We start from the raw sequence: 13,937 nt of genomic DNA, 5'->3' as shown, positions 1-13,937 counted from the left end.
TAGAGAGTTACGAACGCGACGTACCAGTTTTTGCTTGATAAAATTCAAAGAAAGCTGAGTGGTTGGAATGCTAGCTCTCTTTCTATGGCTGGTCGAATTACGCTGGCGAAAGCAATTATTGTGGCCATCCCAAACTACTTCATGCAGATAGCCTTACTCCCAATTAGTGTCATCAATGAGATTGAGACCATAATTCGACGATTTATTTGGGGCGCTAAGGAGGGTAAGACCAAATTGGTGTTAGTTAGTTGGAATTTTTGTTGCCAACCCTTAACTCACGGTGGCTTGGGTTTCCGAAAGCTCAAGGAACACAACAAAGCCTTCCTATGTAAATTTGAATTCAGAGTCTTAACCAGACGGGGGAGTTATAGGTTGACATTCTTCGTGAAAAATATCGTGTTGGTGACTTTATTCTAGATAGTGTGGTTACTGGTAATTGCTCGTTTCTTTGGCGGTCTTTGGCAAAGATATGGGATGAAATTCGTCCCAACATTTTTGTTTCTATTCGTGATGGCAAACGTACTAGTTTCTGGTTTGAGGATTGGATTCCCGAGTTAGGCCCGTTGTGGCAACATAAAAAATCGGGAGTGATGATTCCAAATGAATGGAAAGTTGCTGATGTGGTTACTAATAATCACGATTGGAATTTGGAAGTGCTGGATAAATTTTTAACCCCTAATGCTCCGCTACACATATCAAATATTTGTCCTCCTAACCCCTAATGCTCCGCTACACATATCAAATATTTGTCCTCCTAACCCTTTTATAGGTGAAGACAATATTGCTTGAAAAGGTGCTAAAGAGGGAGTCATTTTGGTTAGCGAAGCTTACAGCCTTATGATGAAAGCTAGTTGGGATGATAAAGCGGCAATCTGGGAGCATATCTAGACCCTAAAATGCCCGCAACGAGTCAGAAACTTCATCTGGCTAGCTTGCCGGGGGAAGATCCTCACGAATGAAGAGAGATTTCGATGTGGTTTGACAAACAATGAGGCTTGTGGCGCTCATCAGGAAAGCGTGCTTCATGTTTTGCGGGACTGTTGAATGATTAAATCGGTGTGGAGGAAAGTGGTGGCACCCGCCAAACAGGGTTGAATGCAAACATTTGCTCTTTTGTTAAATTCAACAATGAGGATTTTTCTTGGTGTTCAATCTTTTCTATTGTATGTTTGTTTGCATGGAAACAAAGGAATGATTTAGTTTTCAATGGTGGTTTGCAGAAAGCGTGGGATATTCTCGATACCAGTTTTATTTGGGCAAGACATGCTGCTAGAGTTGGGCACAGTCGAAGCAAGCAAAGGAACAACAGCAGTGTTATCGCTGTTAAATGGAATCTTCCCTTAGTGAACTGGATTAAGCTCAACACTAATGGTGCCTGGCACTCCACGACGGGTATCGGCAAGGCGGGTGGTGTCATAAGGAATTCAGAGGGCTCTTGGCTCGCGAGATACAATCGTTTAGTGGGCATTAGTTCCATTCACAACGCTGAATTATGGGCAATTTTTGATGGCCTAACGCTGGCATGGAATATGAATTACCGACGATTGGTGGTCGACTGTGATAATGCTAGACTTGTCAAGCTGTTAAAAACTGTAAATGAAGTTTACTGGCGAGATTTAAAGAGTTGCTTAATCAGGATTGGATTGTGATGTTTCAACATGTGTTATGTGAAGCGAATTTTGTGGCCGATAGCGTGGCTAAGATGACAAATCTCAATCATAGGAGTGTTCGTTTGCTCATAACTATCCTCCTGTGCTCCGACCTATTCTGGAAGAAGACAGGCTTGGCAAAGTTAGAATTCGTATGCCAAAAAGCAGGTTTTTGGCTTAATACTGTTATCTCTTAGGGCTTAACCCTCTTTGACTACCAAAAATAAAATTCAACTGCATATACTTAACTATTAAATTGTTTCTTTAATGTAAGTTATATACTGTTGCTTCCCTCTTTCGTTTATATATGTAAAGCGCAAATCATTTGAAGGGGATTAAATGTGTAATAAATTATGATTTTATGTTAATATTTCATTTGCTTTATAAAAATATTTGTATATAAAAAAAAATTTCTATCAATTTTTTAAATATAGCTTATTTTTTATTATTTAATTTAGATATAAGTGAATTAGTCTGAAATAGAAAACAATAATTTTCAAAAACAAATATAAAATAATAAATAATAATAATTGAGTAATTAAAAAATTATTTTGTTATGTAATATAAAAGGTTGCTTTCAGCATATGAGAGAGAAACACGTGTACATGGCCAAACTACTGGCAACTTGAATCCAACATTTGATTCTCATTGAAAGATACCTAACAACAATGGTGGCCCTAAAGTTTAAGGACCGCATTCCCTTCCCTTTTTGATTTTGGTTCATATTATTAAAAAATAATTTGGTTTGTTGCTCGGATTCCTTTGTCTTCCTCAACTTTGCCCTTTTTCTTTTCATTTTTATTACTCATTGATTATTCTTTTCTTTTTCTTCATGAGAGACACTTCCACCCACTTCAATAATCATAGTTAATGTTGCTTTCTTTCTTTCTTTATTTTACCACATACCCTTTTCTTACTCTAATTTTTTTAAAAAAACTTCAGAGCATATCTGATTAAATTGCAAAAGTTTTATTTTTAAACAAATCTAATTTTCATTTCATTCTGGACAATCGAAAGACAATTGCAAATTACAAACACTAGAAAAGGAATATATCTATAGAATTGAAAGCAAAATATCAAAATTGAAAATCTTTATACAATAATCCATTTTCTAAAACCATGAGGAAGATTACACAATTTAAAATCAAATTCAAAATCAGACACATAAAGCTAAAATGGATGATTTCTTTCAAAATCAAATTGAAAATCAGAAACATACAGCTAAAATAGATAACAAAAATCACATTACATAATAAAAAAATAACGAATTGCTATTAATCTACCTGAATCCAAAATTGAAGCTAGTCACTAAACAAAATATCATTATTAAAGACCCAGATGATCAATCTCTGCCATACAAATAAAGAATTCATGAAATAAAAGCATGCGCTCAAAATTTAGAAACAAAAAGATAAAGAGCTTTAGAAACAAAAAGATAAAGAGCTTTAGAAACAAAAAGATAAGAGCTTTTGAAAAAATTTTCACATGTAATCTTCAAATGATGGGATAAAAGAACAGAGAAAAGAAATATATTACGATTTCATTTTTTTCAAAGTTAATAAACACCAACTCCACCTTCAAAATATGGTAAATTTAGTATTTTTAAATAAAATTAAAAAAATTAAGGATAATGAGATCACATAAAAAAAAGTTCTGAGGGAAAAAGGTTTACAAATGAAAGAGAAAATTTCTACATAAAGAGAAGTTTGGATAGAGAGAGACAAAAAGAGAGGGAGAAAAAGTTTGAGGATTTCATGATTTTGAAATCACAATTTTATCAATATGCATGTTTCAAATAATTATTTTGAATAAAAGGATTATGAGTTTGAACGGAACGGAGAGTGAAAGATTTAAGTATTGGATCGTTAAAAAAAAAAAGATTAAAGTGTTAATTATAATAAATTTCGGAAGCTAAAATGTAATTTTTTTAAAATTAAAATTAAAATATTTTTAAAAATATTAAAAATTTTAAATAAAAATTATTAATAAAAAGTATTTTTAATATAAATTATTAATTAAAATAGATGAATTCAAATCGGTTTATATTTTATTCCGCTAATAATAATTAAATTTGAAATAAATTCGGATAATTTAATTAATTTTTAATTAAATTTAAAATAAATTTAAATATGGTTAATATGAATTGGATTTGAATAATTAAATTTCTGTAAATATTCTATTTTTAGCATGCATCGGATTGAAACGTTGTTAATATAAATTATATTTTTCTATTTCCGCATAGAGAATAAATTATTGAAATATATAAAATTTTAAAAATTAAATTGTTATTAAAGTAAAAGAATTCTGCTGCTAATACGTTTACTTTTTTTCCTTTTAAGTTATAAAAATTAAATAGTTGATTATTGCAATAAAAGTGCGTTACTTTATAAAAAATATTTTCACCTCATTTGACAATTTTTTAAATGTTTAAATTTTTAAAAAAAATTAATCTAATGTTTACATTTAAATATAGAATATAATATTTTATAATTTTTAAATATAATATAATTTTATACATAAAATAATATTAACTCATATTTAATTATAATTAAATAATATATTTAATTTTAAATATAATAATATCGATTAAATATATAATTTATAATTTTAACAATAAATATATTTAATAATTATAAAGATTTTATAATAAAAATATTATTTTTAATTACTTTATATATATTATTTATTTTAAATTAAATAATATGTATATAATTATTATTGTTAAATAATTTTTTTTTAAATGGTATTGTTAAATAAAATTTATCAGGAAGGTTTCTAAGTAACCTAATCCTCCTCAAAAAAAAAAAAAAAAAAAAATTTCAGCCTACCCAAGCCCGTAGGAAAATTTTTTCCCTTTCTTTTTTTTTTTTGAATTGCAAACATGGCACCACTGCTCCAAAATTATTATTGGAGACCTAAGCTATATAGCAAATAAATTTCAGCATTTCACATAGTGCGTACAAAAAATTTCTTTAAACAAATGATAAATTTTTATTATTTTTAAAAAAGTGAAATATGATTAATAATTTATCTGTATAAATTTATGGATAGAATCATCCTCTAATAAATCAATTAAATTATTTAAGAATGTAAATAGGACGGAAATAGTTTATATTAAAAATGTAATTAAAATTTTAATTATTTGATTTTGTATAACAATAATAGATTTATATACTAAATCAATTATTCAACAATATCTCCTAAAGGAAAGACGCGAGAGGCAGCTAATAATTAAAAGAGAATGATGAGGGACAACTGGGTTCATAAGATTGCAGGTAGCTATTTGTGTTGAAACATAAATCTACGTAGCAGTAGCCTTGTTCAGAAGTGAGCTTGATATCCACTTATATGATGGATGAGCATACTTTCAAGAAATTCTGTTGGCTGTTGCTCAACAGAAATGGCCACCACCACCACCATCTCCTCTTCAATAATTGCAAAAACCACCATATTAATATGGCTGCACTCTACTCACAATTTTTAAATTTAGACTGTGAGGGTTGCGCCCTACACATTTGCCATGCAACCGATTATTTTATTGCATGGCTCTCAGGAAGCTACGCTACTACTCATAATGCATATCTCACTTCTTATGAATTATACTACACCAAAAATTAATAAAATTTATTAATTTATAAAATAAACTGACGATGGAGGATAACTTAGCTTATTCATTTTTAGTTTAAATATATAAATAAAAGAAGTTGACAAATTTAGGAATCAGATCCATTATAAATAAAACTTAAAGATTGTGATGTTTTGCTTCTACACAAAAGAAAAGAAAAAGGCAAGAATGTACTATTGCATACTCTAAACCATTATTCTCTACCCACAAAATAATCCTATTATTTTTTAATTTTCTCAAAATTGACCCAATAAAAAATCAATGTTAAATTCTAATCAAAATTTTAATTTAATAAACCATTTAAAATGAATTTTTGGCTTAGCAAATGCCCAATCTGATTGAACTGATCTGTAATTAAAGGGATATGTAATTCACTCATCCTTAACTGAAAAAATAAATAATTATAATATGGGCATTAGTGATATTACATTTTTCCTGAAATGATGGACAATATTATAATTTATAATAATGTTTATAATTTAAAATTGATGAATAATAATGTTTGTTGGGTATCTGTCTCTCAAATATCTCTCTCAGGTACAGAATATTCCATTCCACTTTGGGACCTAAATTTGTACATGGCAGTAATGTTCTTTCTTTAAAGAGGAACCCAGATGGGAAAAATCAAAATGTTTGCTTTTTTTCTTAACTTTTATCCTTTGGTAAAAATCAAAATCCCATACTCTCACTAACCAGACCAACTGATTTTGAAGGTTACCAAAAAATTGGGGAATTTCGAACATTATTGCCTTTTGAAAATTTGGAGAATCTGCTGCTTCTGCCTGCCAGTGTCCAGCGATGAAATGCCTCTTTCTCTTGCATGCTGATATCAGTCTTCTCTCTTTTTAATGCACTCGTGCTCGAAAAACTTTTCCAATAAAAAAATAATTTTATAAAAGCTCACTCTTATGGATAAATATTGAATACAATGTTAATCCACTATAATATTTTAAAAAATAACTAATTTATTATTTTCATCCCTTCTATAATTTTTTTAATTTTTTTTATCTTTTTATATTATAATAACATATAATTAAACTATTAAAATTTTATTTCATTTTTAAATAATTTTTTTAAATATTTAATAAAATATAATTAAAAATTAATAAAAATGTGGGTTTAGCAATTTGTGAATTGGAAGTGTATCTTGAGGCCTTTTTGATTCAAAGTTGAATATAATTTTTAATTTTTTATGTGGTCCTTAATTTAAATAGGAGTTTTATTTGCCAGAGGGACCAATTCAAAGAAAATATTTATAAATAAGGACCTGAAAATTATTGGGTAAATATTTATATTTTAAGGTTAGTTTTGAGAGATATTTATCCATTTGATTAAGTAGATTAATTAATGGATGATGAAATGCCGACTCAGAAAAGGAGATGTGACTCAGATGGTCAATACAATTACTCTTTGGAAGTGACTTTGATTCTTTCATGTAATTGCTTTCCCTTTCATAACCCTATCAGCCCTCTCACTCATAATAAACCATAAACTTGTATTAATATGATAGACAAGCAGCAATCCCTGTTACATTTAAACTAGAAAGTGAAAAAAAAAAAAAAAAAAAAATAAGAAAAGTAAAGAACAGCCTATATGCTTTTCCATCTATGGGAATTAAGTCAAACACTTCCAAACCTGTTTTTGAGCTTTGACAAAATCCTATAAGTTAAATATTTGCTAAAAGGGTCCGCAATTTTTTCTTTTTTTCAAATAAGCCAAGTCTGTAATCAGCCAATCTTGACTTATAAGCAGAGTTTTTGTATTCACACCATGTGAACTGCTCATATAAGCTTTCTTCTCCTTCTGCTAATAAATTTGGCAAAGGTGCAATCTTTTCACTCAATGGTGGACCACCAAAGTAGATCATTGAAATTCTTGATTTTATAGTGTCAGCTAAAACTCTGTGCTTCAAACTCCTAAGTCTTCCATTAGTCATCACCTGCATTATTTTTTCCAAAATTCAATAAACAGGAAATAAAAAATAAAAAATAAAAAAGTACCCATTTGTACTTTTGAACACGAAATCTTTTCTCAGTCACAAAAAAAGAAACTTTTACTAGAAAAATTAGATGGGCCAATATGGAATAATCATTTGTTTTTTACCTTGAAGGTGGATTTTATCTTATATATAATAAAATAAAAAGGAAATAAATTGCACCTGCAAGGCATCACCAACGTTGATGAAAAAGGAGGTCTGATCAGGTGGGACTGAAACCCAAGTCCCATCTCTCAGACAGATTTGCAGGCCAGTTGTGTTGTTAGATCTTAAGACAGAAATTATCTGTGGGTCTGTGTGCTCCCCAAACCCAACCAAATTTCTACCACTCAATGCTTGGAGCTCTTGGCATGGTGGATAATAGTTTACTCTGAAGCATGAGTCGCTTTTCTCATCCCTCACCAGCTTACTTAGCACATTCCTCGGCTCAATCCCCAATCCATCTGCCATCAATTCCAGTACTTCATAAGCCATGCTCTTCACTGCCAGTATGTAATCGTCCACAGCAGAGCTACACCCATTAACACAAACAAGAAAAATATTAACTAAAAGTGAAAATAACAAAAGGAGTCGTCTTGTGTTAAAATTTTACCTGAAAATTTGAGGGTTTTCCTGGGAAATGGAGAGAGTTTTATGGGAAGTGATTTGAGGATTAGTGTTGAGGAGAAGATATTCAATCCAGCCAATATCACCATTAGGGCCAATTCTCTTGTTGCCATAGCCAAAAGGGTCAGGAGGGCCAACCTTATCTTTCTCAGACTGAGGAAGGTCAAAGAAGCTAATAGCTAGAGTTTCTAATCTGCTTATGAACTCCATTCGGACTCCATGATTGACCAACTTGAAGAACCCAAACTCTTGACAAGCTTCAACTATGAGAGACTTGGCATCAGGGTCCGTCAGGTTTATCACAGGAATCCCAGAGAAGAAGCCTGAAGGCTTGCATGTTTTGATGAGAGAGTACTGGTCTAATGCTGTCTGTGACAGAGCCACCATGGCTAGCTCTGTTATTGGTTCACACTCAAAAACACCGAAACGAACACAAGAAACTGAAAAAACAAGAGAACAGAGGAAGAGAGAAGGAAGAAAAAGAAGAGGAGAGGATTTGGATTGGAGAAGTTGGCGGAGATTGATGGGGTTATAAATTGGCAAATGGGTGACGAAGCTGATGCATGAGGGAGAGAGAGAGTGAATGACAGAGGCGTTAGTAACTATAAAGTAGAGCCATCTGGCTTTTTATGTCTGCTTGCCTTTTATGCTTTGGAGGATGAGAAGAAATTGCTTAGGTTTTTCCTTTTTTTTCTTCATTTTATATTTTTCATCGTATATATTATATGCAAATTTATTATTATTATTATTATTATTATTATTATTATTTTCTAAAACCAGACCAGCCTCAAAAGTTACAGTACTAAAGAAAATTTATAATCTTATACGTAACCAACCGTTACAAGAGAAGAGATGTAAAAAAAGGATACAATTTTAAATTTAAAATATAAAACATTTTTAAAATTAAAGAGAATGTTTTCTCTTTTATTTAGAGTAAATTTATATTAATTGAATTATATATTCATATAAACATTAATTTTTTAATAATTAATTATATATTAAGAATGATGTATTTTTTAATAATTAATTCAGTATATCATATTTAAGATTTTTTTCAGGACTGCTGGCGCTGGTAATGCTATATGAGAAGAGCATAACATATTGCAATATGCAAATTGCCACGTCAACTTTTTTGTTTTATAAAAGATACCAGTATAAGTCAATTGATAAAAAAAAAATCTAATTAATGATATTAATGTAAAAAAATTTTATTTTAATTATTATATATATTATATAATAGTTAATTTATTCAGAGTAATTAATAATTTTAATTTTAAAAAAGTTTGTAATAATGTATCTAAAATATTTTTTAAATGATTATTTTTTCACGTGTTAATATTAAATTTCTTAAGGAACTAATAAAAGTACATATAACATATAAAAATTAATATTATTTTAATTTTTTAAAAGGATAAATAATATAAAATAAAAAATTTATGTAAAACGAGCATTATCATTATTATTATTAGAAGGTAGAGAGGTAATAATAAAAGTGCATAATCCCAAACTCGGCTCGTATGTAATATTTGCCTTTCCTTTTCCATCTGCTTTTAAAGAAAATAATTGTTAGCCTGCAATTTCTACAGTTCACAGCATAACAATCATGCTTCTTTATAGCTAAATGCCGGCTATGACCCACTAAGATTTTAGAATTAGAATGTCCTGAGCATATTTAACATCTTTTTTGTGTCTAATTGACAAAATTGAAACTATATCTAGTCATATTCATATGATTAATTAATCAAAATTTCATTTCAGAATCTCATTAATCTAGCATTTGGATAAGGCCTGAGATAATCCTTGGATTGGGACAATGTTTTCATTTGAGTGTACATTATCTAAATTTGTCTTAATAGAATTCAGTCAAACTAAGATAATCCTTGAAATTTTTTTTCATTATAATAAAAAATAATAATTTTAAAGATAATTGTGAATATTAATGTGAACATTAACACCCATGTTACTATCAAACCTTTGAGTGGTGAAATAAAAGGGTCTGATTTTGATTGCCATCACATTCACACACTATAATTTTCTCACCTACACCCATCACTCTATCATATATTAAAATTTTTCCTTTAGATGAATGCCCAATAAAATAAAGGATCAATGTAGAATGACAGTTTGTCAAGATGACAATGATGCATTCGAGAGACAAACATCTTTTCTTATCTAGAATGACAATCATTCTAGTATTTTTTAGTGCATGATCTTATGGAATTTTAATAAGACAGTTTTAATAATTATAATTAAATTTAAATATAATATTTAATTTGTATATGGTCAACATAACTTCAGACATAGTATCTCAACACCTCACTCCTTAAAAGCACAGAAAAGGAAGAAGAAAAAGAGAAAAAAAGAAAAAATCTAATGGGGTGAGAAGAGATTGTTCAGGTAAAGTGGAGCTTTCAGTAGATATATGGAATCTCATCTTGCTCATTTTCCATGGATTAATTATATCTTGCCGATAGTTTAGTTGCAGATTGCTTACTTTCCATCTGTCACCAAAGCTAACACTGTATGGCTGCCAGCCCCCACACACTCCACAGCTTCAAAAAAGGCATATCACAGTTCACAAATTGACTTCCTCTATCTTATTTTCCTTCATAATGGATAACTCAGAATATATGTTAGTCTTCATTGACCAACTCCTAACTCTATCATCAAATACCTAAATTTTATGTTGGAGAATCCTATCTAATTCCCTTTTCAACTAATATATTTATATTTAAAAATATTAAGATATTAAATTGAAATAAGAATATGAAATAAATAACAAGTTTTAAGTTTCTTTTTCTTTTAATAATTAGAATGGAAAGATGCTCTAAGTTGAAGTAGAGGCGCACAAATGAGCAGGATTGATGTAAGATTATAAGGAAAAATGATGGCAGTGTTGTGTCAAGAAAAGTTGGTGTAAAACTGACTGCCACTGAAGTAGACCTCTCTCGCAAGTCACACACACTCAGACTTCTTTGTCAGCTTCAATAGGAGTGATGCAGCAACAGTTCATGGTCTGTTCACTTGTGATGTTACCCAAGGATATTACAAGAATGTCGTATTTCAAATAAATATGGAAATTTTAAATCCATAATTAAACTTTTAAATAAAGTCTAAAATTAAATAAATTATAGGATTTTACCTAAGGTAAAGAGATCATATCATCCTGTCTCACTTAATTAGGAGTTAAAAATTACTTATTAATAAAATCATGATTGATATTCAAGCAGTGAGAGTAATACAATTTTTTTTTTTTAGTTTTTCTTTTTAAGTTTATTCTCTTTTCTTTTCATAAAAAAATTTTAACTTTGAGGAAACATATCAAAAAATAAAAATAAAAAGAAAATAAAAATAGAAAATCTTGATATAAATATTGGCTATTAGTAAAAATTTTTGTATCGAGATTAATGGGATGATTTATGAAATGTTTGACCTGAATTGAAATTGTTTTAATGTTAAAAGAAATTTGAAAGGTTAAGGTTGAAATTTATAGAAGTGTGATATTACTGTTCACAGATGGAATTAAGTCCATATTTCAGAAAAAATTCTGCCGAATTTTTGATAAAAAAAAATTATAAATTACATTATATAAATGAAAGTAAAAATAAGAGAACAGTTATAAAATATGATGTCTCCTGCTCGGTTAATTAAATGACCGGATAGGGAGTATTACAGAAAATGATTGAATTTTATATATATAAAAATTTATAATTTAATTATTAATAATAAATTACTGTTTATTTTGATTGCTAGAAAATAATATAACAATTTATTTATTTAAAGTTATGAATTTAATTGATTAAATTCATTTGAAAAATGACTTTAGTATTAATGAATTAAGTTTAAGTAGTACAAACTAAGTACAACACAATTTTTATTATTAAAAAATTAATATAAATATAAAAATTAAAAACTTCTATTAGAAGTTGAGCGAGTAAGAATAAGCTTTTTAATAATAATTTGTCAATTTTCATTTTAGACTGTAAAAAACTTATATGCAATGTTGTCCTTTTAGAAAACTTGCTATTTATGTGGTTAACGGAAAAGTTTACATCGTTAGGTATCAACGGATGAACATGCCAAACTGTTATCTCAAAAACCATTATTAATCACATTATTTATAATATTTTGACTTTCAATAGTTACATTACATAGAAAAATAGGATGTCCATAACGTGTATATGTGAAATGAACCAAATTTTCATTAAATTAATTTAAATTTATTAAAAATAAAATAATTTAATTGAATTTTATTATTTTATATTTTTTTTATTAATAGAAGTAAATAAAATTTTATTAATATAATAGAAATTTTTTTTTTCTTTTAAGAGTTTCAGTTGAAACGGGGTGAATAAGAAACGTCGTAAAAGAGATCTTAGAGAGAGTGCATGTCGTTGGCTGGGTGCATGTCGTTGGCTGGATGCATGTCGTTGTGACACCTAAGGATCCAGCGTGTATCCGTGTAGGTGTTGTTCTGAGAACACTTGTCAAAATCCTAAGTTGGTAGTCGGTGGTTTTCCACTCCAACGAATCTGGCCTTAGAAACGTGGAATGATAGGATGCGCCAGAATTGAGAGGTGACGTGGATGTTCCTCACTCGCAGATTTTATATGTGGAGTCCCATTGTATCCACGTTTGCCGATGGTATAGTGGGTGAAAATTATTATTTGCCCTAGTTAGTCTCTATTTTTAGAAATTATATTAAAGTATTTTTAATATTTTAAAAAAAATATTAATTTATTTATTTATTAATTTTAATAATTAAATATTATAAATTTTTAATATAAATAATTAATTAGTAATTTTTTATAAAATTAACGATGAATTAATGAATTTTTTAAATATTAAAATTAATTGAATAATTAATTAATAAAATTTTTAAAATTTTAAAATTTTTTTAATATAAACTATAAAATAAAAAAAATCAATTAATAAATTTTAATAGAAAAATTAAATAATAGATTTTCTTTATAGTTGTTGCCCGGCCACCCAGTGACCGCTCCTCCTGAGTTGTTCTCTTCCTAAGGATTTTAGGTCAGGATCACACAAGGGTCAATCATGATACACACCGAGCTCGCTGAAATTTTCCGATGCCATCGTTTAGGAAAATCAACTGTAATTATAATAAAATCTACATAAAATTTATTATAATTAATAGTTATATTTATTAATTATAATAAAATTTACATAAAGCTTATTATATACTAAAATTATTATGTGTACAATAAAACTTTTATCCAAAGCCACGGCTAAGCTCATTATCTCGGAAAGAATTTCTCACTTTACCTGAGCAACACACACCCCTCCTCATTAGTAAAGAACGAAGGAATTTAAAATATTTATTTTTATAATTTATACATAATTTTTTTTACACGTGTAAAATAATTATTTATACATAAAAAAAAAGAAAGAAGACAGGATTAACATGATACAATTATCTAAAAATTTTCAAATAAAAAAATAATTCTTTAAATTTTCTACACCTAATTAATTTAATAATGCAAATATTTGTGAGAATACAGTTATATTTTATCAAAATTCTATTAGACATATAATTTACATCACAGATTATTTGGATAAAATTCCAAATCACTCGAATAACTTCTTAATACCATTGAGGAGTGGCTGGCCTGGTCTATGAGACTGATGCATGGGTAATAGAAGTTTATTTTATTTTCATGTGAAGTGCATGTGAAAAAGTTGTTGGGAAACACGAGTACAAGTTTCTGAAAATTGGAGTTACGCGTGAAAGTCCTCCAAAACAGATGACTCGTATGTACACAAGTATCAATCAGATTGAAAAATCCGTCTCAATCGTATCGTGGAAGCCGAGACAAAAATATCTTGGGCAGGCCTCGTGTTCTTTGTAATACCTCTCTTATATTAATTTTTAAATTTTTCCACGATGTCATCTGGAGCTCTGATCCATGTACCATTGCCACTTTCATAGTTTATCACTTCAAATTCTCTTCATCCTTATCAGACAAATTCCACATAAATAACTAAGTTTTAATTTTAAAATATTAGAGTAGAAGATATATAGAAATCTCTTTTACATAAA

At 28.8% G+C, this 13,937-nt stretch overlaps 1 protein-coding gene across 1 annotated transcript; it reads right to left on the bottom strand.

Annotated features, from left to right (window-relative positions):
* Positions 1-6,835: 6,835 nt before the first annotated feature.
* On the bottom strand, positions 6,836-8,466 carry LOC110605548 (gibberellin 2-beta-dioxygenase). Its single transcript, XM_021744170.2, has 3 exons — positions 7,863-8,466; positions 7,433-7,781; positions 6,836-7,213 (listed from the first exon to the last, which is right to left on the bottom strand). Exons 1-3 carry the CDS (start codon positions 8,261-8,263, stop codon positions 6,941-6,943), a joined length of 1,023 nt encoding a protein of 340 aa, XP_021599862.1. The 5' UTR covers positions 8,264-8,466; the 3' UTR covers positions 6,836-6,940.
* Positions 8,467-13,937: the final 5,471 nt, after the last annotated feature.

The sequence above is a fragment of the Manihot esculenta genome, chromosome 17, assembly GCF_001659605.2.
Source record: "Manihot esculenta cultivar AM560-2 chromosome 17, M.esculenta_v8, whole genome shotgun sequence".
In the NCBI taxonomy this organism is placed as follows: Eukaryota; Viridiplantae; Streptophyta; class Magnoliopsida; order Malpighiales; family Euphorbiaceae; genus Manihot; species Manihot esculenta.
This window is presented reverse-complemented; position numbering and strand designations above follow the sequence as displayed.